This window comes from Cricetulus griseus, chromosome 4 (genome assembly GCF_003668045.3).
Source record: "Cricetulus griseus strain 17A/GY chromosome 4, alternate assembly CriGri-PICRH-1.0, whole genome shotgun sequence".
NCBI lineage: Eukaryota > Metazoa > Chordata > Mammalia > Rodentia > Cricetidae > Cricetulus > Cricetulus griseus.
The window spans coordinates 39,129,381-39,157,346 of record NC_048597.1 but is presented as its reverse complement, the minus strand read 5'-3'; the positions used below and the strand labels follow the sequence as shown (position 1 = coordinate 39,157,346).

General features: G+C 37.0%; 1 protein-coding gene across 4 annotated transcripts in view; it reads right to left on the bottom strand.

The window, feature by feature from the left end:
• Positions 1-27,966, bottom strand: part of Alcam (activated leukocyte cell adhesion molecule) — a 182,812-nt gene that overhangs the window by 36,471 nt on the left and 118,375 nt on the right. For all 4 annotated transcript variants that reach the window (XM_027412520.2, XM_027412518.1, XM_027412519.2 and 1 more), the window contains exons 2-3: positions 12,890-12,990; positions 9,251-9,470 (exon numbers count right to left, since the gene is read on the bottom strand). In XM_027412520.2, coding sequence (XP_027268321.1) covers positions 9,251-9,470; positions 12,890-12,990 — 321 coding nt within the window. The remainder of the gene's footprint in view (positions 1-9,250; positions 9,471-12,889; positions 12,991-27,966) is intronic.

The window sequence follows — 27,966 nt, the reverse complement described above, 5'->3', positions numbered from 1 at the left end:
ACAGATTCAATGCAATCCCCATCAAAGTCCCAACACAATTATTCACAGACCTTGAAAGAACAATTCTCAACTTTATATGGAGAAACAAAAGACCCAGGATAGCCAAAACAACCCTGTACAATACAGGAACTTCTGGAGGCATCACCATCCCTGACTTCAAGCTCTATTACAGAGCTATAGTCCTGAAAACAGCTTGGTATTGGCACAAAAATAGACAGGTAGACCAATGGAATAGAGTTGAAAACCCTGATATTAACCCACATACCTATGAACACCTGATTTTTAACAAACAATTCAAATATATACGCTGGAACAAAGAGAATATCTTCAACAAATGATGCTTCATAACTGGTGCTGGCATGTAGAAGACACAGATAGACCCAAGCCTTTTGCCATGCACAAAACTTAAGTCCAAATGGATCAAAGACCTCAACATAAACCCAGCCACACTAAACCTATTAGAAGATAGAGTGGGAAATACCCTTGAATTAATTGGTACAGGAGACTCTTTCTGAACATAACACCAGTAGCACAGACACTGAGATCAACAATTGATAAATGGGACCTCCTGAAACTGAGAAGCTTCTGTAAGGCAAAGGACACAGTCAGCAAGACAAAACGGCAGCCCACAGACTGGGAAAAGATATTCACCAACCCACATCTGACAGAGGGCTGATCTCCAAAATATACAAAGAACTCAAGAAGCTAGTCTCCAAAACACCAAACAATCCACTTTAAAAGTGGGGTACAGACACTAAATAGACAATTCTCAATAGAGGAATCTAAAATGGCTGAAAGACACATAAGAAAGTGTTCAACATCCTTAGCCATCTGGGAAATGCAAATCAAAACAACTCTGAGAGATACAATCTTACTCCTGTCAGAATGGCTAAAATAAAAAAACACCAATGACAATTTATGCTGGAGAGGATGTGGAGAATGGGGAACACTCCTCCACTGCTGGTGGGAGTGCCAACTTGTACAGTCACTTTGGAAATCAGTATGGTGACTCCTCAAGAAAATGGCAATCAGTCTACCACAAGATCCAGCAATTCCACTCCTAGGCATATACCCAAAAGAAGCACATTCTTACAACAAGGACATCTGTTCAACGATGTTCATAGCAGCACTATTTGTAATAGCCAGAAACTGGAAGCAGCCTAGATGTCCCTCAACAGAAGAATGGATTGAGAAAATGTGGTACATTTACACAATGGAGTACTACTCAGCAGAAAGACAATGGAATCTTGAAATTTGCAGGAAAATGGATGGAACTCGAAGAAACCATTCTGAGCAAGGTAACCCAATCACAAAAAGACAAACATGATATGTACTCACTCATATGTGGATTTTAGACATAGAGGAAAGGATTACCAGCCTACAATCCACACTGCCAGAGAAACTAGTAAACAAGGAGGACCCTAAAAGAGACAAACTTTGTCTCCTGGATAAGGGGAAAAGGTCATGATCCCCTGAGCAAATTGAGAGCATGGGAAGAGGGAGGAGGGAGCTACGAGTATGAGAAGGAGAGAAGAAGAAGGATGCAGAGGTCATGAGGGAGCAGAAAGGTTGAGTCAGATGTAGATTAGAAGAAAGGATATGCAATAGATAGGGTTTTAGTTGAGGGGTGGTAGGGGAGGAAGAGAGGGAGAAGGGAACTGGGATTGTCATGTAATTCAATGTTGTTTGTAATTTAAATAAAAAAGAATAAGAATATGAAACAACATAAAAAAGAATATTTATGGGAAATAATGTATTTCTGGAGTTGAAGGCATTGCCTCTTTTGCCATATCAGTTGTCTGGATGCAAATGTGCCATTCCAGAGTTTATCAACACTTGTTAATAGAAAGTTCTAATCAAAACTTTTCTACAGCAGTAAATTTTTATATATTTTTTTTTAAAAATAGTTACTAGTATGTGGGGGAAACACACGGCATGGAGGTTAAACTCTTTCTCATGTCAGTACAACTTAATGCTGTCAGCATTTCAATGGCATGAACTTCAAATTAAAACTGAATTATTGATCAAACATTGACTTTTGCTTAGAATCCATACTGTCAAAAACAAACATCTAATATGTTTGAGAGACAAATTCACTGAGAATATTTAAACAAATGAAAAATTCCTGGCTATTAATTAAATAAAGCAAAGCTCTCAAGACCCAGAAGCCAGTTCTGAAGCGACCCAGTCCTTAAAAACTCAAGAGACAGAACACATTAATTAATTTATCTGATTTTTAAAAATGGGTCAAAATTTACAGAAAGGAAAAGACAACTGGCATTTCATTTCTCCTTCAAGTAGTAACATAGTAGTAACATGTTTGGAAAACATAGAGAGGTTTGCAAATCACACAAATGTAGGCTTTGAATAGAAGTTTACTGGATAATTTTGACAAATTTTACTGCTTTTCAGTTCACTGGGAACAACAGAAAAAAGACAGCTCATATTTGAGCAAATATACCTGTATACCTGGGGTTTTTTTGGTAGTTAAACCTGGTAACATTTTATCAATAGGCACATAAGCAGGAATACTACATGTATGCCAAATTTATGAAATACTTTGTTTGCATTAACTATTTTTTTTTTTTTTTTGGTTTTTGGAGACAGAATTTTTCTGTATAGCTTTGGAGACTATCCTGGAACTCACTCTGGAGACCAGGCTGGTCTCAAACTCACAGAGATCCAATTGCCTCTGCCTCCTGAGTGCTGGGATTGGCATGTGCCACCAATGCCCGGCTTTGCATTAACCAATTCTAAAATTCATCATGGTTTTAATAAAATTAAGCTGTAGTTGAAAGAAAAAAACAGAAAGGAAGGAAGGACAAAAGGAAGGAAGGAAGGAAGGAAGGGAAGAAGGAAGGAAGGAAGGAAGGAAGGAAGGAAGGGAGGAAGCAAGGAAGGAAGGAAGGAAGGAAGGGTGGAAGAAAGAAAGAAAGAAAGAAAGAAAGAAAGAAAGAAAGAAAGAAAGAAAGAAAGAAAGAAAGAAAGGGAAGAAAGAGAGACACCTGGTGAAAGGGTGCTTTAGTCCTTCTTAAATTTTTACTCATCTTTTCTCTGGAAAAGTTACAGTGAATTTTATGATTTAATGACAGCTTAATAATAGTGCCTGTTCTATTTCCTTGAGTTATTTTCTCTTTAGATTCTTGCTCCAAACCCTTTGTATTAACTACATTTTTGTGTGCAATTTGCTTTTATATTACCTTGTAACAATCAATGTATATTAGTTGGAGAACCATTAAAAGGACACATACTATTTTAGCAAAATTGCATATCGATTCCCAAATAGTGTTTTTATAAAAAAAAAGGAAAGAAAAGAAAAAACTTCATATGAATTATATTTTAATATGATTCAAGGGTTCATAACCATGTATAAAATTGAAAGAAAGGCAACACTACAAATTTTCTGGTAGCATTAATTTAGTCAAGATGACTAATTTAAAATGAAGCCCAAGTTTGCTTCAGAAAATTGCTGAGCAATTCATACAATAAGGACATCTGTTGAATGATATTTATTGCAGCATTATTTGTAATAGCCAGAACCTGGAAGCAAACTTGATGCTCCTCAACTCAAGAGTGGATACAGAAAATTTGGTTCATCTACACAATGGAGTACTACTTAGTGGGAAAAAACAATGGAATCTTGACATCCGCAGGCAAAAGGATGGTACTAGAAGAAACCATTCTGAGCAAGGTAACCCAGTCACAAAAAGACAAACATGGTATGTACTCACTCATATATGGATTCTAGACATAGAGCAAAGGATTACCAGCCTACAATCGCACTGCCAGAGAAGCTAAGAAACAAGGAGGAGTCTAAGAGAGACATATATGGTCCCCTGGAGAAGGGGAAAGGGACAAGATCTCCTGAGCAAATTGGGAGCATGGGGGGAGGGAAGAGGGAGCTAGGAGAATAAGAAGGGAGAGGAGGAGGGGTGAGGAGGACAGGAGGGAGCAGGAAGGTTGAATTGGGGGAAGAACAAAAGAGAGAGCAAGATAAAAGATACCATAATAGAGGGAGACGTTATAGGTTTAAAGAGAATTTTGGCACTAGGGAAATGTCTGGAGATCTACCAAGATGACACCAACTAATGATCTAAGCAACAGAGGAGAGGCTACTTTAAATGTCCTACCCTGATAATGAGATTGAAGACTAACTTATAGCCCATCCTATAGTCTTCATCCAGCAGCTGGTGGAAGTAGAATCAGACAAGCACAGCTAAACACTGAACTGATCTGTAATCCGGTTGCAAAGAAGGAGGAGTGATGAGCAAAGAGGTCCAGACAAGGCTGGTGAAACCTACAGAAACAGCTGACCTGACCAAGGGAGAGTTCTTGGTCCCCAGACTGATAGCTGGGAAACCACCATGGGACTGATCCAGACCCCACGAAAGTGGGTATCAGTGAGGAGACCTCAGAAATCTATGGGGCCCTTGTAGTAGATCAGTACTTATCCTAGCATAGAATGGACTTTGGGAGCCCATCCCACATAGACAGATATTGCTTGAGCCTAGACACACGGGATGGGCCTAGGCCCTAACCCAAAGGATATGACAGACTTGGAAGACCTCCTATGGAAGGCCTCATCCTCCCTGGGGAGCAGAAAGTGTATTGGATAGGTAGGGTGTTAGTTGGGGCGGGGGCAGGGGAGGAGGGGAGAAAGAGGGAATTGGAATTGACATGTAAAACAATCTTGTTTCTAATGCAAATTAAAAAATTCAAAAACAAAAAAGAAAAATGATGAACAAGAACAAAAAAAAAAAGAAAGAAAATTTTTGAGCAATCTCTCTAGACCCTCTCATCTGACCATATATCAATTATAGAATTATGTCTTAGCTTATATTTTTCTTCCTTGCTGGCCTGCATGTCTCAATTGAACTAGCAGGAAGTATGTTAACATGGGGATACAATATGGTGGCACACTAAAAATTATAGACAGGGAGATTTTAAAATAAATCATATAATAATCCTTGGAACACCTGACAAAGCAGTAGTTTGCCACCTGTTCCTGTGTGTGTGTGTGTGTGTGTGTGTGTGTGTGTGTGTGTGTGTGTGTGTGTGTGTGTGTGTGTTGCCATCATGTGTCATACAGCAATATCTATAACACTGGTATAATATTCTGAAGCTGAAGTGACTTCTTTTTAACTAAAGAGATCACAGGCTTTCATCAGTATCATTTGAAGGCTCAACACAAATAATTAAAGGCTAAGCTAAACTATATATAAAAGGTTGCATAAGTTCAAGTGTTCTGGAAGCAGAAGGTTTGCTCTTCCAATTACTCCTTTTGCTTTGTTACAGTTTTTGGGAGGCAGGGGAGAAGGAAACTGGTATAGAGATAAGAACTGATCAAGAATAAATATACTAAAATAGATAGCCCACTTCTAGCTGTAACTCTCAGGCTATAGTTAGTGAATGCTATGAATATTGATTTTCAGAATAAAAGTAGAAATCAATAACTAAAAGTTACAGTTTGGGCCCGGAGCCATCGAATGTGCAGGTGAAGATGTAGTTCTGGGTCCTAAAGTGTTCTCTGTCACCCACGGTATCCTAGCATTACTGTAAAACCATACACGGGCTATCCCAGTCAATGAACACAAAGAGAAAATGCCCTGGCAGGTTTGTGCAGAGGTAATGATCTCAATTCCTGTTTATAATCAAAGTCCTTACTATTTACCAAGCACTTAAGCTAGTGTGTGCATGGAGCAATGTTGTGTTTTTTTTGCATTAGATGGGGAAATTTTTTTTTTTTAATTTTACAGATCAAAGTGACCTGGGAACAGTGATAGGCATATAATTTCAGTACTTGGGAGGTAAAGGAAGGATGAGAAGTTCAAGGCCAGCTTTGGCTACATAACATGTTTGTGGAATAGCTTGGGCTGTATGAAACTCTGTTTCAATCCCCTTCATCCTCCCCACCCTGAAAAGAATCTAACTATAACATACACTTTTGATATTACTTGTTAAGTAGCTCATTTTCCATGTCTTTCTCCTTGAAAATAAATATTCCTTTGCTATTTTCTCGTTTAACAATTTTCCACTGGAAGGAGGAGAGATTCTCCATTTTCCAATGCGATGGAGCATTAAGAATCATGTTCAAGTAGGAGCTGTGAAGCGACGTGCAGAGGTGGCACACATTGGCCAACGCCTTGAGGACTGGGCTTCTGGTACAAGAACTAAGTCCTAGAAACCGGCTCTCCTGTAACACCACAGAACACCAGCAGAGCACAGAGAACTGACCAATAAAGTAGTGTTCAAAGGCTCACCAAGAGCTGCCCCACACCCCTAAAAAAATCGAGATGGGTCTTCTTATATTCTCCATGCTGTCTCTGAAGTGAGGTCTGATCTCCTAAGTGGCTGAGGCTGCCTTTTCTTTTTCATCTTCTTTTTATTCATCAACACGTTACTGCAAATAACTGAAACAGTGAATAGGATTCTAACCACTTGAACAGAAGAAGCTTCTTCCAATGCCAGACCCTGCTTCTTAGTTCCTGGACAGGGCTTTAGTAGCAGAATAGAAAAGCCTCCCACGTAATCTACAACATTCATTTTACTCAAGAGGTTGTTTGAACCCCAGGCAGGCTAAGAGACTTGCCAAGGTCAGAACTTAGTGGCAGTCCTGACAAAGCAAGGTCTTCTGGTGAGTAGATTTTCCCATCTCATCACTGAGAGCCATTTGGCTCTCTGGACACCTGTTTGACCTCTGAGGCTTTTGCACAATCATTGGAATGAATCTTTGGGAACTTTCAATGGTCTAATTTTGCTTCCAAGTAGTTTTATTACTCTCCAATGTGCACTAAAAGCAAAAGCAGTTTGATTTTGATGCCATTCAAGAGCTGATTAGTGGTGACAAAGCACGTTCCTTGCTTGGACTTGAGGAATGATTTCTTACATCAGAAATGTATTTTAAAACTAAACAAACAAACCTACATGGAAGGTAAAACCATCCATCAGTTCCTCTGGCTTGAATAAAAGCAACTTGATTTTGCTCATGGGGCTGACAGTCTGCAGAAGGTTTATCTGAGATTGGCTCACAACAGCCACACTTGATTCGTACATGGTTCATGTTGCTAGGTGATTCAATAGAGGAAAACAGAGGATTGATTGATGAGCATAGTAACTCTTAAGTGACTGAAATATATACAAGCATAGGATGAGAGTCTCCCTGCCTGCCACAGCTGCAGGCTGGGTTTGCAAAAAGTGGCCTGAGGCAAATTCATAATTCAAAGAAAGAGTGAGGTTCCTACACGATCTTGTAGGTGTGTCATGGTTATCTGAGATGCCATTCATTTTCTGGCATTTGGTGGGTCTTTCGTGGTTTCTCAGATACAGGGCCATTTTCAAGAGTGTGTAACTTGCTATGTAAATTCTCCCTGGCCCACAGCCTGGAATGCAAATTCTGTTACTGAGAATTGCTTTGTTTTCAACAACATTCAAAAGAGCAGGGGGCAGGGGTCCTGGCAGTACATGGCATACGAGTTTGTTTTCACCATCACAGAAAGCTTCTGTATTCTACAACAGCTTACAAATTTTATTAAATTAAGCTAATTGGATTCTTACTTTTAGATATTGATGTAGCATTTTTATAAAGAAAGAAAATTTGGAAAATGTCACAAATGATTTTTCTAAATATAACTTGGAATGTTCTTGATTTGTTTGTGTTCTAGCTTGAACTTGGATAATTTCAACACGATTTATAGAAACTTGAAAATGGCAAATTAATTTACATAATGATTAGTGTTGTGAGTTAGCCTACCTACATTCTTGGTATTTAAGATATTAAAGCCTATGGTAATGTTGGTGTTCTTTTGCTTTTAGGGAAGAATGCCCTTAGCAAATCTACCATCCACCTCTCCAGTAAAAACAGAAAGAAGGGGATAGAAAGAAAACTCAAAAGCCAACATGGCCAATGACAAGTACTGAATACTAGCTATTCCGTACCCTGTGGAAGTAGGCAGAACTGATAAACAGCTGGAACTTGGTTTGATGAAAATATGATAGGGAAGTGTGGATGACTTCTGGAAAGTGCCTTCTAAGCTAAAAGATAATCAACTGAAACATGTAATATGCATTTACAAGGCCCTTCTGGAGAACAAAGGTTTCCTTTTACAGTGGTAGTACTCTTTGAATCTGCATCATGAACCCATTGAAGCTTTGAAGTCTACATCAATACTTAAGGGGCAGCCTTACTTAGTTGCATAGAGAAACACGAAAAATCCATGGTTGCTTGCTCCAGTTGGAAGCCTTCTGGTTTTCTTCTTTACTATTTATTTTAATCTTTTCTAGGAGCTGTCAGGCCATCAGAAAGCAGAGGGCAAAGTGGGAAAGTAAGACCTTCTTCCTAATTAAGCAAGACTGGTATTCTGAAACTTTTTAGCCCTGATTTATTTTTCCCTTGTAGGTTCTAAAACATTATGATGTAACTAAGGTGGGACTTTTTATTTGAATCTTAAAAGAAGAACTACTTTAATTATACATCTCTAGTCATTCATTTGCATAGCTATTTGCACAGTAACATTAAATATATATTATCAGGTGAAGTCATGTAACCATAGTAATTATGTTGAGTATCTTCTATTAGTTTCCCTTCTTGCAACCCTACTTTATCTTTGTGGTGTAATCCTTTTGTAATCCAATCCCATTAAGATGCTGAGCTTAATTATTTTAGGGAATTTTTTCTGAATAATATGAATATGTTAAAAATCGAATCAATAAGCATTAAAGGTTAGAAAGTACACACATACACACATATGCATACATACACACTCATAAACATGTTACATATATGTATATATACAAGTTGAATTGTTAGATCTCTAGATCATACAATACTTTAAATTTTTATTTATTCTTGTTATATATTAAAATGACAATTTTATATAGCTAATCCTAACATTTATACATTTGTATGATTGCATGATTATATATGCATCCTATACAGAAACATATTTTTTTCTTTGAACAAATCATCAGAAGTTAGATGTAATTAGCCAGTTGTTACAGGTAGCTCTTTACATCCCAGGGAAAGTTACTGTTTTAAAGTTATTGTTCTAACTCCTCACTGTGCATCTCCTATGTGAATGCCAGACTTATTTTCCTTGTTACCAGTGTGTATCGGTAGAATAAAGAGCTCTAGAAACTCACTTACACAGTTTTCTGTGGAGAGGCATTGCAGAGAGCTCAAGATTCTACCTGAAGAACACCTTCTAACACCAGCCACCAACTCCACTTAGCAGTTCTATTGCAGTCTACTTACTGAACACCTTGACTAGTGTAGGTGCCTCAAACACGTTGTCCTCAGTCACTAGCATGCACACAAATCTCTTTTCATCACTGATCTTTGCATTGTTGATAGACAAAGTGTAGTTTTCTGAGAGGCTCAATCTGTCCTTGTACTCTGGGACATCATCATACTGCACACTTTTCTTTGTAGAAGATCTGAAGGCAATAAATACTGGGGAACCATCGGGCTTTTCCTAAAAACCAAAATAACAATACATGTTAAAAACAAACATAATTCATGTTTCAGAATACTATGATTTCTTTTGCCATATTATTCTATGTAGACTTTTGTTGGTGTTGCTGTTGAAGAGCAATGGTTTTTAGGGATCGGCATCACATAATTCTTTGCTTACAGAAAGAAAAATCACACTTCACACGAAATGAAGCTGTTGGTTCACTCATAGGTTCATGGGAATGATTGAAAAATGAAAGGATCAAGCTCTCAGTGGAGCTCATCTCACACGTGTGGGACATTGGTGGCTTTTTTGATGGAGCATGGTGTAATCTTGTTTAATGTACATCTAAAAAGTAGATAGAAACAAACATAAAAATACAAAAACTAATCTGCAGAAAAAAACCACTGAAGTGGTCATACAGTTGAGCTTATTACATGGCCTTAGCAGTATCGCACAGCTACATTTGAAACATGCGTGATTTTAATCCCCACATGGTAAGTGTTCATATCTGTCAGTTAGCATTGGTGTGGGGGCCCTTTACACCACATATTCAGTTTTCATGAAGGAACAACATTCAGCTGGGCAAACCATCCTTTTCACTCAATGAGAAGCAGATTAACCGCTGAGACAGAGAGTTTTTCATCTGAGGCTCAAAACTTACTTTGAAAGCATTTCATATGAAAGTATTATCAAGATAATATGTAACTCAGCATGGGAAATGGTGCCAAGAACACTAGTCCACACAGTGCTCATTTTCCTCTGGTCTCTAAAAGTCATCTTACCTAGGAAGCAATTTAGTCTAAAATAGGGGCCAATTATCCCCTTTACTTCACAAGGGCTTTGAGAACATAAATTATGAAAAAAAAAACATGTTGAAAGACATAGTAAAATGTAAAATTTCAGAGAGGCTTAGTTTGATTTACTTCCTTTTAAAGTAAATATTAGTTGTGATTGCAAGGCTTATTTAGGAATCCAAAAGCTTTAGTTTCTCATGTATGTGTGTACATATGTAAATACATCAATAATATTTTTCTTAAATCTTTAATTTTATCTCAGTTTCCAATATAAATCCCTGCCTTAAATTATCTCTTTATTATAAGATATTTGTTAGCAGAATACCTTAGGTTTTTATACTCATTCTGTTTGCAATAAATAATTATTAATGTTTGAGTGCTTCATTACATGTCTGGTGCTTTCTCTGGGTTATCTGTGATGTGATTAGTGGGTGCAGTGCTTGTAGCCAACTTGAAGGCAGAATTGCAGTATTAGTCTCACTTGTAGATAAGCCAGTGAGGGGGACATTTTTTAGGATGCTCTTCTAAGGTACCCACTGATCAACCTTACCAGTGCTGAGATTTGAGTGCACTATGGCTGCAGTATGAGTATACTGTGGTGATCTTGATAGTGGTCAGAGTTCTCTTCTGTCCCACTCACTGGGACAGATGCTAATGAAGAATCTGGGGTGGGTAGACTTGGAGAGGTTGACAACTGTTGTCTCCATTTATGGGGATTCTACAGTAATGGTGGGAAACTAGCTATCTTCTTCTGTTTTCTTATTTTGAATTTTCCAGCACCTCTGTTTTTCTTCCAGCTGATGACATTACATTATAGCATGCACTCTGTTTCTGCAAATCAGAAACTGACTTGAGAGTCACTCAAAGGCATCCCATTAATTTATTCCTGGATCTGTTTTGCTTAACTAACAATTTGAAAATAGCCATTGTTGATTGGCTTCCAGGACTGTTGTGTCAATTCAGTTTGTATGGAATCAAGTCCCTATGTTATAGTTAGGATGTGCTGTTATCACACATGCTTATTTTTCTCTAGGTTGATTCCATTTATTTTGGTAGCAAATTTGGCTCACTGGGTGCATTACATAGCAGACACTGAGACTTGGAACCTGAGCATGTCGAATAGATTCTTTCCTCATCATAACTCCTCCACTTGTATGGAGAACTAGAAAGAGTTCAGAATTACTTGGAGTGACCCAATAATGAGCACTGAGATGCAGTGTGCTATGTCACCTCCTTTTATTTTTTATGACACGCATACATGCTTAGTGTGGCTGGGATGTTGAACCCTGGAGTTGTAATAGCTGACTTCCTAAAGATATTTTCTACCTACCAAGTACTAGTAAGTATTTAGCTATGAGTTACTTACTTAGCCCTCACAACAACATTGTGAAAAAGAAAGATATCTCATTTTCATAGTAAGAAAATATGCCTGTTCATGGAAGACTCTAGATGCCGTTGGTCTGACTTCACAGCCACATCAGTTATCCCCTTGAGTGCAAGCTTAGGTACTTTTTACAAAATGTATTTAGTATAACATATTTTTGTGGAGGTATTTTAGGTAAAAATGTTTGTGGTCAAATAAATCTAACAAATTAATCCAACCAAGGTCTCATACAACTCACAGTGCATTTTAACACACCTACTATTCTGAGAAATGCTGCAATAAACAAACAGTTAATTAATCATGTGGTAACCAACAATGTTCCCATAATCAAATGTCTGCAAATATTCAGGGACTAGGGAAACCTGCTACTGTGTTCCAGGAAACGTCTATCTACTTGTTCACTGCTTTAAGTCTCTTGTGGCCCTGTGTTGGGAAATTGTAGCACAAAGACACCTTTTATTGATTTGTGTTCAACGAAGCATTAATTTGTTAAAGTTCACTGGACTACCATACCCACCTACCAGGATCTCTATTTTCCATACCTACCTGTTATACCTGACAAAACATGATAGAGTTAAGTGTCAGCAAGGGATAAAATCAACAATGTTAAATGTACAAGTTACCTGTAATATTCACACACATTTAGAGATTCAGCAACAGAAACAAAGCTGATTGCAGTCCTGCATGTTAATCTGCATTCTCTAGGTACCGGTACATCTTAAGTCGCTGCATTTCACAGAAATTAGTGAAGAAAGAATGCTCTCCTCCACAGAACTGTGCACTATACTACCTTTGTAGTACTCCAAAACTCAGCCTTTCCCTCTGCCTCTATCACTTAAGGATGCAATTTTCAGACAAAGATGACGTACAAATTTTGAGTAATTGAATGTATTTAAAAATAGCATTAATGGGGTTGGGCGTTGGTGTCTCACACTGTTAATTCTAGCACTTGGGAGGCAGAAACAGGCAGATCTTTGTGAGTTTGAGGCCAGCCTGGTCTACAGAGAGAATTCCAGGACAGGCTCCAAAACAAGGCAGAGAAACCCTGTCTCAAAACAAAACAAAACAAAACAAAAAAGCATTAATGCCACAAACATGAATATTTTGACATATTAAATAGAAATCTTTCTATATAGGTATGCACAGATAAATATCAGCATTATGTCAGTATTACATACTCATATACTATCAAAAAAGAGAGAAAAATATATTTTAAAAACTGGAGGCAGTTCTCCAAGCCCCAGGAGGCTCACACTTACATATTTCCATTTGCCAAACATGAGGTTCTGAGGTACATCGAGTCGGCAAGGCATGACAATGGTATCTCCATAAGCTGAGTTGACAGTGTACCATGCAAGGCCTTTGGGTAGAAGAGAAAAGAGATTTTGAGTGTTGTTCTGAAGCTATAGCAGAGAAACTTGGGGGAATTTACAAGCCAAATATGTTCTTCACTCTATTTACTAGGAATATATTTCACAGAAACATGAGGCTGCACCAAAAATAACATGTTCAAGGTTCTTAAAATAGCTTGAGAGAATTTTCATTGAGCCTATTATTGAATTTATCTCTTAGAAAATTAAAATTAAGTATTAAGAATTGAAAAATAGTTTAAGTAAAAGTAAAATTCAATTCTACTTGGATGGAGAAAAGTCAGTATTCAAATAGCTGACTTTATAGACAAAAATTAAATTAAATTTTATTTTTGCATAAAATATTAACTTGGTAAAATTATAGAATAACAACCCCTTGCAAAGAGTTATTCACAAAGAGGTTAGTTGCATTTGGGAGTCAACCTAATTTAAACTGACAATTATTAATCTGATACAAAAGGCAACAGGTCAATTCATTCTTTATTGGTAAATGTAATAAATAATTGAAACATGGAAAGAATAATTTTGATTAAGAATGTAAAATATTTTTTATCTGTTCACAGTCATGGTGTTTTGAAAAAAAACCTTAAGGCTTTATAGACATGGAAAGACAAATGCAGTCTGCTCTTCCAACAGAAAGTAATGTGAAAATATAATAGTAATTATGGTAACCTAGCAAGGTTAAGAGGAAAAGGGAGGGGTAGAAGGTAATACCAAAAAACAGGTAAGAGGGGTAATTTCCATGCTGAAAAGCACAACAACATGATGGAGTTCACAATATACTGCCATATGGTTTATGAAGAACTGGGTGAGAGGAGATTGCAAGCATGAAACAGTTATGAAAAATTGTAAATGCCCATTACCCTGGTCCATCAAAACATATATACACATATTGACACATTACATCCTACTACTTAAATATGTAAAACTCGAGTGCGCTAATTATAAAGAAAAAATCATTTTGATATTGTCACTGGAAATGGTATCAAGGGAAATATCTCAGATACTTTGACTTATGCTTACAAAGTTTAAAGTTAAAAAATTTTATGTGTGAGTGTCCACCGGGTATTCTTAGGTAGGTGTAGAGCCCGAAGTGGCTATTTTAATCTGCAGATGTTATTTCATCCAGCAGGTGGCGCTAAAGGGCAAAGCTAAGGCAATCTGCAGCACATAAATAAAGCCATCTTGGGACTTTATGAGAAGCCACACTGGTGTATGCCACCCTCCACAGTCACCCATTAGTTGCATAGTATACAAAAAAAAGCTTTTACACAGGGATACAAATCTCTCATGCTAGTAAATAAGAAAGGTGACAAAATTCCAATTTAAAAGCAAGGCTACTTCCTCTTAATAGGTGTCTCTGTGAATAAGAATCTAAGGAGCAAATATGTAGCACAAATTATTTTAACATTTTTACCACTGTTAATACACAGGATACTAGCTGGGCGTGGTGGTGCACAACTTTACTCCTAGCACTTTTAGGGCAGAGATAGGCAGATCTCTGTGAGTTCAAGGCCAGCCTGATCTATAGAGCATGTTCGAGGACAGCAAGATTGTTGCACAGAAAAATGTTTTCTCAAGAAAAACCTAAAATTACAGGATACTAAACAGAAGTAGTGAGAGTGTATTTATTTTCATTTGATATTTGATAATGACAGCACACATAAAATTGTTTACTTTATAGTCAGTATCTCTTAAGATAACCTTAAAATTTTCCCATTGTTTTCTGTTTCCCATGCTGAAGTTATTACTCCATTTGACATTAAAGCATATAAACCAGAGGATCATTAAAGAAGAAATAATGCTTTAATTTTTAGATTTATTTCCTGCATTTTGCAGCACTAAGAATTAAACCTAGGGCCTCAGGCATGCTAGGCAAGTATTCTACAAGTCAGTGCACTAGCTCTAAAGCTGGATTTTTACATGTGTGATCCCAGATACACATGCCTACCTGTTCTAACTCATGATGCCATTCTGGTTTTCTATATCAGGCTCTTGAATGTATTTCAAGTAGGGCCAGGCATTAATGCAGATCAACCAAGCCTCAGGAAGCCTATGACTTCACCTGTTTCCTTGTCTCATTGTTCTATAGTGAGGCACTTGAATACGATGGTGAATTGTCATTTCACCTTCATCTGTGTCTGGGTGTATCCTTCTAATCAGCTCCCATGCATATGAAAACCCTTTCCTTTGACAATTGACACTGATTCCAATGAGCCAAGCAAAGCCAACACTTTGCAGAGATCAGATTCCAATGAAGGCAAATCCTTCACAAGGTAAAGGGAAGTAAGCAAAGGCCTTTCCCAAAATGTTGATCATTGCTCTTTTCAGAGATGATTTTTCTCTTCTACCCTTATAGAATATTAATGTGTCCTACATATGCCACGTTTTATGACAGGCACAAGACTGTGTGAAGCTAAAGTATATCTCATATTATTAGCATGATCAGAGCACAGTCGTGGCAGAGAAAAGAACAAGCAGTTTTAAACTTTATACCTAGTACCAATGCCTGACACAAGGAATTTAGTACACTGATTTCTCATTGGAATATGGTGACATCCTTTCGATTTGCTTATCAGATTACTATCTTTGAAAACGAGAAGGAGCTTATAAACATGGAAATTTGAGATACTCTTCTTTTTCTTGCCTATTCTAAAGGTAGCCACTTTATAACTTGCATGTGAAGAGAAAATGGATTTTATCCTCCTATGCTATTTACTGTCACAAGGAGAATAGAAAAGATCTTAAAAGCAAATACAGTTCACGGTAGCTCCATGTAGCACACAATAAATAAAAGACCCAGAGATTGATATTGGGGTTCAAACTTCAAGATGAAGATCAGAAAAGCAAAGCAGCTGGGCACTAGTTTTCATTCTATCTCAGACTGATCTTAGTTCCACATAACCTCAGACTGCTGCCTGCCTCTCTTCAGCATGGCCAGAGAACTCTGATACTTCAATGCCGTCCTATCCTCAGTGAGGCCAAAGAATGACTGCCAGCTCTGAGACCTTGCTCCTGTCTTATATATCTCCCTAATGATGGCATTAAAGGCATGTGATTCCAGGTGCCAGGATCAAAGGCATAGACTCTGTTACTCTTCATTCTTGTGTAGGCCATGGTGGTCTTGAACTAACAGAGATGCGTCTACCTCTTAATTCTGAGTCCTCAGAATAAAGGTATGTACCACCACTGCCTGATCTCTATAGTTGAGGCTGACTTGGCTTTCTGAATCCTCAGGCAAGCTTTAATAAATCATAAATAAAAATATCACCACAAGTTCATGTATGGAACTTCAGGGAAAAAAACAGCTTAAGCCTCTCTTTCATCTCCAGTGAGATTAAGAACTATTTCTGCTCTCTATTTACAAATGATACCAGAAAATATCCCTTTTTTTCTCATGACCACAAGGCCAAGTGTTGCTTTGTTTCGAAAATTCATGAATTGTATCTTATAGTGACAATGCCAAGCTGAAATCAGCCAGGAAAGGACTCTCATGAGAGAATAAACTCAAAGGAATAAGAACCATGACAAGAATAAGTACACAGAGAAAGGCCAACAGTCACAGACAGGAATCCTGTTCCCCAGATTCATAGCAGAACGAGTACTTTGGATAGTACAGGGAGTCATAATAGTGCTTACTTTAGAATCAATTTTCGAGTTGGCTACAGTCATCAACTTGCATCTGCTAAGTGCATATGACTCCCAGGTTCATCTGAGAGATGAAAGGCTTGCATCTCTGGAAGAGCTAATGTGTCTGACGTGCTAGAGATGCAGTAACTGCAAAGACCACTGTGATTTGGTGATGAATTAGCATCCTAACTCCGAGAGATGCCTTCATCTTCTAGATGAGGGGGCAGCAAGAACTGAAGCACCTGCCACCGTGTATGATTCTGTTTACACCTTTTGCAGGAGAAAAATGCCTTTTATCTTTAAACTACCAAATCTGAAAATTGAGTTCAACTTACTAGAATTCTCCTGCAGTTTTCTTCCTGTAACAGCCATTGACTAAATTATTGAGTTTTGTGGTCTACAGATTACTGGGGACTATTGAAAATAAAACTATCACACATTCCACCAAGAGGCTGAAAATACAATCTAAAATAGAAGACTATGTCTCTGTACTGTATGCTTGTGTATATGCATGATTATTCATGTATGCATGTGTATATGTATCTGTGCATGCGATTGCATGTGTGTATGAATGGGTGTGTTTATGTGGAGAATAGAGGACAACCTCAAGTATCTTCCTTTGGGTGACATTCATCTTTGTATGAACTCTCAGTGGACAGGAACTTGTCAAGTAGGCTAGAATGGCTGGTCAGGAAGCTCAAGTGATATTCACCTTCCGCCCTTCCCAGTGCCAATATTACAGACTACAAGTGTTCATATCAGCCATCCTACCTAGTTTCTCCTTAACCCAGACCCTCATAGTCACCTCTCTAGCCAGGTAGGTGCTTTTCTATTCAGCCCATGTCATGTCTGCACCTGCATCTAAACCAGGTGAGGACTGTTTGTATTAAATGTGCTCTGAACACTCAAGATACTTTTGTGAATTATAATTGCTAGCAAAAATATGACATAAAATAACATAAAATTTTTATGCCTGAGAAGCAGGGTATAATTAACATACTTTTTATAAAGTGCTATCAGCCAAAAAAAAAAACAATAGAAGTAGAAAGAAAATAAAATGGGATAAACAAAGGATATAAAAATATCTCTTGACCAAGTCATCCTGATATATAAAATCTTAAAAACAGACCACAATAATTATGATGGTGTATTTCTACAGCAAACAATTGTAAATAATTATGAATGTTATTTTTAGTATATGGGTAGCAAATGATTTTTCTATATAGATGAATTCTAAAGGTCAGAGTCATGATTCTCTTCATATGGCCGATGGACCTCAGGCTCTGCTGTCACATTCCAAGCAGAAAAACAATAGTGTAGAGGACAGGATCGGCGGCAGATCCAGTATACTTCTGCATGCTGTAATTCAGCATGTGTAATTATTGTTTATTGCTCTGATATTTTAACAGCATCATTGCCCTTACAGGCACTTGCTGAGCTCTGCCGCTCTGTTGGGTGCCATGAAAGGGATAACCGGAAGTATAATGGTTCAGAGCTTGTGATATAAGAACTAAATTCCGGTTTCACCTACATTTCACACTGATGTGAACAAATGGATTGCTGAGGGAGGGATTAGATACAAAGATATTTGTCATTGAAAACTACCTTTGCGCTTACTCTACTGATTTTGATATACAATTGTGGTGATGCTCCTGCTTACCTTACTAATGACAGGATGTGCGAAGCTCTAGATGAAGCATAACTATTCTGCAATATTGGTTTAGAGCAGTGTTGGTTACACCAGACATTTGAGGTTGGATCAACTTTTGTTGTAGGAGGACTGGACCGCATATTGTGAGGTATTTGGAGCATCTCTGACACTACCAATCTTCCCCCACTATGAAAATTCAAAGCCTATACAAGTGGTAAATATCCTTTCGTATCCAAAATTACCCCAAACCCCATCCACTGGGGAATGTGGCTTAATCTACAACTATTGGCTTCCTAGATTCCATGAAACTGTGGTCATTAATGAAGAATATTTAAAAGTAAAATAGAATCTCAATGGAGGACAAAATAATGATTGAATTAAGGTGTAGAGATATTACACTATTAAAGATATAAATAAACATAAATAAATATAAATAAACATATTAAACTATTATATGACAGTGGATCACAGACTTTAAATTTTGATTTCCAATTTAATAGAAATGACAAGATAATTTTTTTACTTCACAAACCAGTCAATATGGGTCACTATCACGAATAAATTATACATATTATGTATATTTTATCTAATATATGAAAACATAGATGTGTAGTGGAGTAGATATCTTGAAAGTATTGGCCAACACTATAAATTATGATTCATTCAATGGAAGATGTCCATCTCAGAACTGCTCTGGTAACATCACAATAAACTAGAATTTACAATTTTCTTTACACTCATACATGTAGTTGGTTTTTATTTACTTATGTTTTTACTCTTTTCTCTTTTGGGGGCCTGCTTTAGCTTGGCTTATTTCTAGCCAGTTTTTTTTGTTGTTGGTGGTGGTGTTAACTTAAATTATCCTATCTACATTTTGTCTCTGGATTTTCACCTTTTTCTATTTTGTGTATCTTTCCTTCCTTCTTATTCCATTTCTGGCTGTTTGGCTGCATAGTTGACCCCTGGAATCCTCCTTTCCTTTTTTCTCACTCCTTGATCTTCTCTTCCCAGATTTCTCCTCCTATTTATTCTGCCTGCGAGCCCCACCTATCCTTTCTCCTGCTTCTCCCCTGTATTAGATCAATCAGATGTTTTAGACAGGCAAAGTAGCACAGCTTCACAGAGTTAAACAAATGCAACATAAAAGAACGCAACACATCTTTGCATCATTAAACAAATGTTCCACAGCAAAAACACATGTAACACACCTTTAACTAATATTCCACAACACATGCATATATGTAAATTAAGGAGTGTGTTTATGTGTGTGTGCCTGTCATGAAAAATGTAAGGGGCTATTATTGCAGGTAATTTGCAGTGAATGATAGATGAGAGATGACATCTGGTAAAATGTACTGTCATTTTGACAGTCAGAGGGAAGAATTTTTCCTCCCTTCTCGATTCTCCTTTGGTGATTTCCCTTCAACTAACTTAGGTACTTAGAGGTTAACTTGGATTTAGATGTCAGAAATCCCTGCTCATGGTTCACCTTCAGTGCTGCCTTTCACAAGAGCCACGTCCTATCTCTCACATATGATTGAGCTATCCCTGTGAATAAGAAAAATAGCAATTTTTCCTCTCTTTTTCACCGCACTTCCCATTATTAAAAAAATATGTCACATTAGACGTTTTAGAGTAATGATCAGGTCGCCAAGGAATAATACTTGGAAGGAAACGACCATCCCATAAAATCATAAATTAACATTAGTACCTGAGATTGTGTTTTAAGATATGTACTCTTCATTTTACTTGCAAAATTGGCGTTTTATAACGCTCCAAGTAGTTATCATTTTATTAGATTATAGGTCAACATAATACTCCCTATTATGTGACAGGTCCACATAAATGAAATTCAAAGTCTTTTACTGGGACTTGTACTCCTGTGTTGAAAACTACCTTTTCAGTCTGCTTGTATTTGTGCATCATAAGAACACATGGACTGGCTTATAACGCAGCCTAAATCAAGATCCCTCTACCATTCCAGGCTTTGCCCCATCCCTACCTCAATTTTTAGCATTCCTTGGCCCCATCTATTCTGATTGATGGTCTGTGCATCCTTTAAAGACTGTCTATTTATGCACCAAGCATTTTTTAAACATATACCTCAGGCAAAGTGCTGCTTGTGCTTCTTTGTGAAGGAAATATATAAATGAAATAAGGGGGCTGTTTCCATGGGGAACAGACTGAATTAATATTAAGTGCATATCAACTAAAGTATGTGCTGCAGGAATGTGCAAAAAGGAATCTCAAAAATGAGCCTGGGGATGTTGGTTAAAGTGCCTTGGAGGACATTCCTTTTGACTGGACACTGAATAGAGGGTTCAGTAAGTGAGAGGTTGTAGACTGACTCAAAGGTGTGTCAGAGGACGGGGCAGCCAGAAGTGCCAGTGCCAGGGTTTCTTCTCTTAAGGCAAACTCCACTTTTTTTGTTAGTATCCACAAAAGAGATTTTTGATTTCCAGAAGGACTAACACAGGCACTTTCCCCAGATTCACAAATGCACACAAGGCATCTCTAACAAAATGCAGCAGACTGTTACTTTCTTCCATCATCAACATTTATGAGTTTCTATTTGGAGTAGGTTAAATTTGCAAGTAAGAATTTTATTTAGAAATTACCCTAAAGCAACAATTTTTAAGTCATTTTTTTGAGATTTTAATTATTATTGTTACATAATTTCCCCTTTGCCTTGGCTTCCTCTGACACCCTCCATATACTCCTCCTTCCTCTCTTTTAAGTTCATGGCCTCTTTTTTTCATTAGTTGTTTTACATGCATATATGTATATACACACACATATACATATACAAACACACATTTCTAAATATAGCCTCAGTCTGAATAATATACTTGTATGTATATTTTCAGATCTGACCACTTGATATTAGATAACAAACTGGTGTGCTCTTCCCTGGGGAAGTGAAGTCATGGACCTTGTAGGAGAACCTGCAATTACTACTTAATAAACCAGCATAATCTTGAACTACTCTGTAGCCCTCAGCTAACAGAAAGGAAACTTCTCTTTGCAATATACACCTTTAGGTAAAACCACCATCAATCAAAATGCAGAATTGTGGAGCCCAGGCTCAATGCATACACACACAAAACAACTCCTATACCTAAGGACTGGGGAACATTGTGGAAGAGGGAGTGGAAAGACTGTAAGAGCTAGAGGCTCAGAGCGCTTGTTGTGGGAATGTGTCTTCTAGGAATTTCAGAAACTATACTCATAAAGTTTCACTAACATGACTGCCTAAACATAAGCTGATCAGGGATAACAAAAATTAGCAAGCGAAGATCATGAGGCCTCAACCCTACTAAAGCAACTTTACAGGCAACTAAGTAATGCTCAAAGAAAGAAACACAGTGCGACTTGTAAACCATTCTTTTCCTGTATTGAGAGTTGCCTCCTGAACTTTCAGTCAGGACATACATTTTTCTGTACTTGTCAGAATTTCTTAACTCTGGGATCCATGAATGAACTTTAAGGCATCCTTGAGTCCTCTTAAGTAATATTCAAATGTAATTTAGTTAATTGAGTACTAAAATGTATGCTTTGTATGAAGAGGATATAAATAATAAATCAGATTGCTAAAAGGTAACTCAGATGAAGAATAAAAATTCTAAGTTCATTCTAAGATGAACTGAACTGAGGCAAGCACAATTTGCTAGTGTCAAGTATGTCTTTCTATCTAGCATTTCCCTTACAGGCAATCTCTCCTACAACAGTGTTTGCATATATGCACAGTTATATATATATTGCATCACTGCAAATGCTAAACACTGAAATACCTAAATGCATATTAAGATAAAGAGAGAATCTATGCAGACAATTCTCCCCCTGAACACCTTGGGTAAATGAGAACAAATCCACTATTTGTCTTCATTATGTAAGTATTTTGGCTTACAATTTTAAGCTGCTCAATCATTAGTTTATTCTTTGAGCAATGGGCAGTCACTTAGTGTCAAATGCTGTTGGAAGTAAGAAAAAATTAAGTTACACAAATACACACGACTGAATAGAAGAATATAACTAAGTGGAAAACTATTCTTTTCACGTTTAAAATTATATATATATAATCTCATATATATATATGAGAAATTTCCATTTTAGTTTTCTCTCTGACCAGAGATTATTTGATGGCAATTCCCAACGTTTTATTTTGAAATATTATGAAGCACCCTAAAGTTTGAAGAAACATAATGATAATGTTTGAGCTAGCTGGGCATGGTGTTGTACACATACAATCTTGGAGTTTGGGGGAAGGAGCTAAGATGATACTGGCTGCATCACAAACTTTAGGCTAGCCTACACTACATAAGACCCTTTTTCCAACCCCATCCCCGAAAAATGTACAAGCTAAAGTCTGTCTATACAACACCAAAAGAAAGTCTGAACATTAGTCCACATTCTTTCTCTGCGTTGAACCTTCCAGAAGTCCACATATTATTTTTCTGAAAGGAGGATCTAACTTCAGAGTTTGGGGAGGGGAAGACTGTGGTGATTTCAAAGGACTGTTGTAAAATGCTCACATCAAATAAAACTAATTTAGCTTAGAAATTATTTAATGGACTGTAATGTGCACACACAAAAAACGAACGGATGTGAACTTACTTTTGGAATGTTACTAATGGCTCTAATATTTTAGTGTTGTTTTTTCCCAAGTTAATCCACACATAATTTGTTCTGGAAAGGGGACTGATATTCCCACAAGCTTGTGCCATTATGAGATCCCCATGTTACAAGTCATCACTCATTCCTAAGAGATGAGCTTTTGATTAAACTATAATTAATTAAGGTATATAATTAGAATTATAAGCTATATAATTATAATTAAGCTGTATCCATGCCAATGTGCCAAAGCACAGGTTCTTCAACCACTGACAATCTTAACCAAACATGCTTAAATATACTTCCCTTGTGGTTAAGAGGTACACAGTGAACCAAAAATTTAAATTGTGTGAATAAAAAGTAAGCTGCTACTTTATTTTTATTTTAAAGTAGATTCTTATGAGTAAAGAAAATAAATAAGAGAAATTTTAAGTATATTTTCTCTTATTTTGCATGTTACTCATGATAAAAATAAAAATTATATATGTGGTTAGGAATTTATAGGAACTGCTTACAGACCATTTTTTCTAGACATGATGATACATCTTTAAGATGCTATATAGTAAGAATTAGTTATTCAGAGTCTTAGCCAATTTAATGAAAATAATTAGCAAAATAATACTTTCTATATATGTTCATTCTGTCAATTCATTTTCTCATATTATATTGTTCCTGTCTGAATCATGGGGGCTCTTTTTAGCTAGTTTAACTAAAGAAGTGGAAGAAACAAATATTTTAACACTCTCTGGGTTTAGATAATGCAGATATTTAGGCTCTAATATAGTGCACATTTTTTCAGGCTTAACTATTTAAAGGTATCATTGCTATGTTATTGGACAGAAATCATACTTTTCCTGTACAATTTACCATGTAAGTTGTATTGAAACTGTAGATACAGCTGAATTACTTTAGCAAGAAGAAGAATAGCAGTACTGTATTCACACAAACACCATCACCAAGAATGCAGCCTCAAGGCTTCACAAAAGACTTTAAGTGCATCATCTGAAGTAATGGAAACTTCTGGAATTTAAAAGAGTCTGTCTTCAGAAAGGGTTCATAGCTATTGTGACATGATTAACTTTGTTTTCTGGAAATAATTTAATACCATGACAACAAAGGACATCTTGATAGGAGAAAAATCAAAGGTCTCCTTGATAGCTATGTCAAACCCCCAAACAACAATTTTCTAATAACCTTAATAGTCCTCAAAGTGTCATAAAAATGTATTTCAAAGAATTTAATGCAATAAGATCACTACTGTTTTCACAGACAACATTCACTAATAAGAGCTTGTTTAATTGTATTGTATTAGCATCTGAAGAAATGTACAATGCAGATATTTAAAAGAAGGTTTCTGCTTCAGGGTTGGTTGAACAATTTTGCTTGGTATACTGAATTTTGCATATTTCACGTTAAGTATCTGAGCTGGCTTGGGAAATGTTTACATTGGCTGAAATTGTTCTTTCTTGTTTTTACCTCATACATCCTAATTCTCATTACCTATACCTCCCTGGGCTATAGAACTGTACAATCAAACATGATAAATCATAAAGGTTAAAGCTATTTAATAAGATGATCCATGTAGTTGGTGCAGCTTGCTACTGATTTCCAAAACTTGGATTTGTGTAAATTACATGCTTTTAATCGACATGTCTCAGGGCATTTTCAATATAAGTTAAAGTCTTAGGAAGAAAATTATGTTTCTATGACATTTTCCTTATTCCTTACAAACTAATCTCAAATTATTTTCAGCTTTGAATATGAAAGAAAAATGGGAAAGTGTGTCCAAGGTATGTTTTTGAAAACAATAGAAGAACAGGAAACATAAAATTTTAAAAGAAACTTAAGAAATCAGCAACGATAGAATTTATATGAAGTTGAAATAATTTTCCCATCTTAAGAGAGCTTATGTAGCCTTAAGTACTGAATTGGAATGGAAAGCATGTCCATTGTAGCTTTCCGACAATGGAGCTCATTGGGGCAACACTGGGATGCATGAACTTAGAGATATAATGCTGACATCTATTAATATTTTAACAATAACTTCATATATTCCATTTTCTCTGACAGTCATTATTCTTAATTGATGAGTGGGAGGAGAAGTGGGAAAGAGAACAGGATAATTTAGGAAGGTGATGAGTAGAGTAGGAAATATAAGAAGCTCTATTGAAAGGTAATTTTATCATTTGTAAGGGTGTCAGAATAGAGAACTGCTGTAAGATGGGTGAAATCTGCCCCTAAATTTGCCTCCAGCTTTAAAACTTTTCTTTATTCCCCAAAGCTTTAACTCTTTGAAAACTTCATCTTCTGGTCCCCGAGTCCAGTTCTTATTCATAAAATATACAAATCTAGCCTATGACTTCAAATTGACTTAACATCCTCTCCCTTTAAGAATCCTTACACTCCTTGGTTATTATAGACAAAGCACCAAAACAAAAGCAAAAGTTGGGAAAGGAAGAAGTGTGTAAAGGAAAAGGCCCACAGTCTGTGATTGCACAGCAGTCTGAGCATGTGGGCATTGCTAGCAAACCTTACCCATGAATTCCTCTCTGTTTGCCAGGATGTGCCTGCAGCTAGCTATTTTTCTGTGTAGTTGTGGCACGCATTATTTGTCATCAGTTTTGCGGTCATATACCCAAGTTGAAACCATGACACAATAAAAGCACTTACTTTTTCTGTTGTTATTTATGGTATAGTTGTGTGCGTATAGTTGATATAAAAATATGCACGACCAATTTCAGCTCCAGGAAATGTTAACTCACCAAGTTGCTCTGGCTCTTTACAAATCATGTATGCTAATGCCACATTTTCATTGAGCTCTTTGCAGCAGAGGGCTGAGTGGAACAAGGATATTAAAATGGCAAGTTCATCAGATGGGAGTTTCTTCTATGTTGATGACTATCTAGTTCACTCTTCAATGCCCCATGACTCTGCAGGGTGCAAGGCACTTTAGAGTGTCTTTACTCAGCCTTCTGGCCCTGATTTTCCACCAAGGGTTATATTTACACTGTATTTTAATGATTCCTCTAAGGCTACCAGCTCCCTCCTATTGTTTCTCACAATAGATGCTATCAATACCACAATATCACTGTGGCAAAGTACATTAAAAAGACACCTGCCACCAGGACCATCACAACTAACTCATGGAAGAAACCAGAATGGTGACCATGATACTGACTTGCTGAAATTAGTAGGTAGGTTAATAGATTCTAGAAAATTATGATTTTAGAATGGAAAAGGTGAACATGAAAAATGAATTGGGCTGGGTGTTGGTGGCACACGCCTTTAATCCCAGCACTTGGGAGACAGAGGCAGGTGGATCTCTGTGAGTTCAAGACAAGCCTGGTCTCCAGAGTAAGTGCCAGGATAGGATCCAAAGCTACCCAGAGAAACCCTGTCTTGAAAAAAGAAAAACAAAAAACAACAAAAAATGAATTGGTAAAGGGTTCGTGGAATTTAAAATTGAATAATACATTTACTAAAGTTAAAAATGGATAAAAGACTCAAATGTCACACTCCAAGCCATAACATGGCTAAAGAGAACAGAGATGAGACCTCCTTGACATTGTGATAAGCTTTGGATTTGACACCAAATTCTAGGTAACCGAAGAGAACTACATCAAACTATAATGTTTCTGCCCAAAATCACACAGTAGGGAAACAATCTTTGTAATGTAAAGTAACACTAAGATTTAGAAGAAGGTATTTCAAATGCTGAATCTGGCACAAGATGAACATTAAAATTCAAAATGAAAAACCCCAAGCAAGCAAAAATCTCCCAATTCTAAAATTCAGAAGGGACTCATTGTACATAACAGTAAAGAAACAGGTAGATATAAAGTGGGGAAAGGCTGCAAACAGACACATTTACACAGAAGAATTATAAATGACCCACAGACACAAGAAAAAGCACCCAATTCCCTAAACAAAGAGATGATAAGCAAAACCACAACCTCAGAGCTATATGAAACATAAAGTACAGTGATGACTATAATTAATAACTCTCTAAAATTCTATATTGTAGAGATAAAATATAGAGTAGATATCAGATATTCTTTCCACAGGCCAAAACAGTAACTATGTGACATGACATATATGTTCATGGGTTTGAACACACACACACACACACACACACACACACACACGTACATGTATCTATCTATCTATCTGTATGTATGTATGTATGTATGTTCGTATCAACATTCTGTTGCATGTATCAAGTTGTACAAGAACATTATTGGAAGCTGGGTGGTGGACCCCTTAAAAGTCAAAAGAATAAAGTATCACACAACAGACCACCAACAAACTCTCTGAATGATCCAAATGACAAGCTTAGGATTGGACCTAGAAGTTTTGAGTTTCAAAGCCTACTGTTATCCCTGTGCATCTGCAATACTGCCCATGTTTGTCCCTCTTATATTACTTTCAATTATATATCCTCACATAAACATGCACAACGTTTCATAGAAACTTCAGTTTTAATTTTCCACACCGAGAAGCAACCAGTTGTCCTTCTAGTGTTGATAAACAAGCTGTGTGACATCTACCCAGAGGCATATTACTCAGTACTGAAAAGAGATAGTCAGCCTGCTATGGAAAGACATAGAGCAACCTGAGATGTAAATGGTCACATGAAAGAGGCCACCTAAAAAGGCTGTCCAGTTATGACACAATTCACCCACGTGACAGACATTGTAGATAGGATGAGACAAAGCTAAGGAGAAGGTGAAGAGTAAACCAGTTCTTGGAAGGGAGGGATGGAGGGAAGGAAGAAGGGAGGAATAATGTAATAAAAGATCAAGCACAGGAGATTTTCTGTTTTGTTTTTTTGGCTGTAAAATTCTTCTGACATCATAAGAAGCACAAATGTTATAAAATAAGCACCAAAGCCCTAAATGTTCCCCAAAGAGGAAAACCTAAGGTAAACTATGGACCTTAGCTAATAACACTGCAACAATGTTGGTTTATCAATTTTAACAAATGTGCCACATTAATGCAAAGCTAACCATGAGAGGGGAAAGAGAGGCAGTGGTGGCCTGAGAGGAGTCTACAGGAACTCTCATTTCTATTCCGT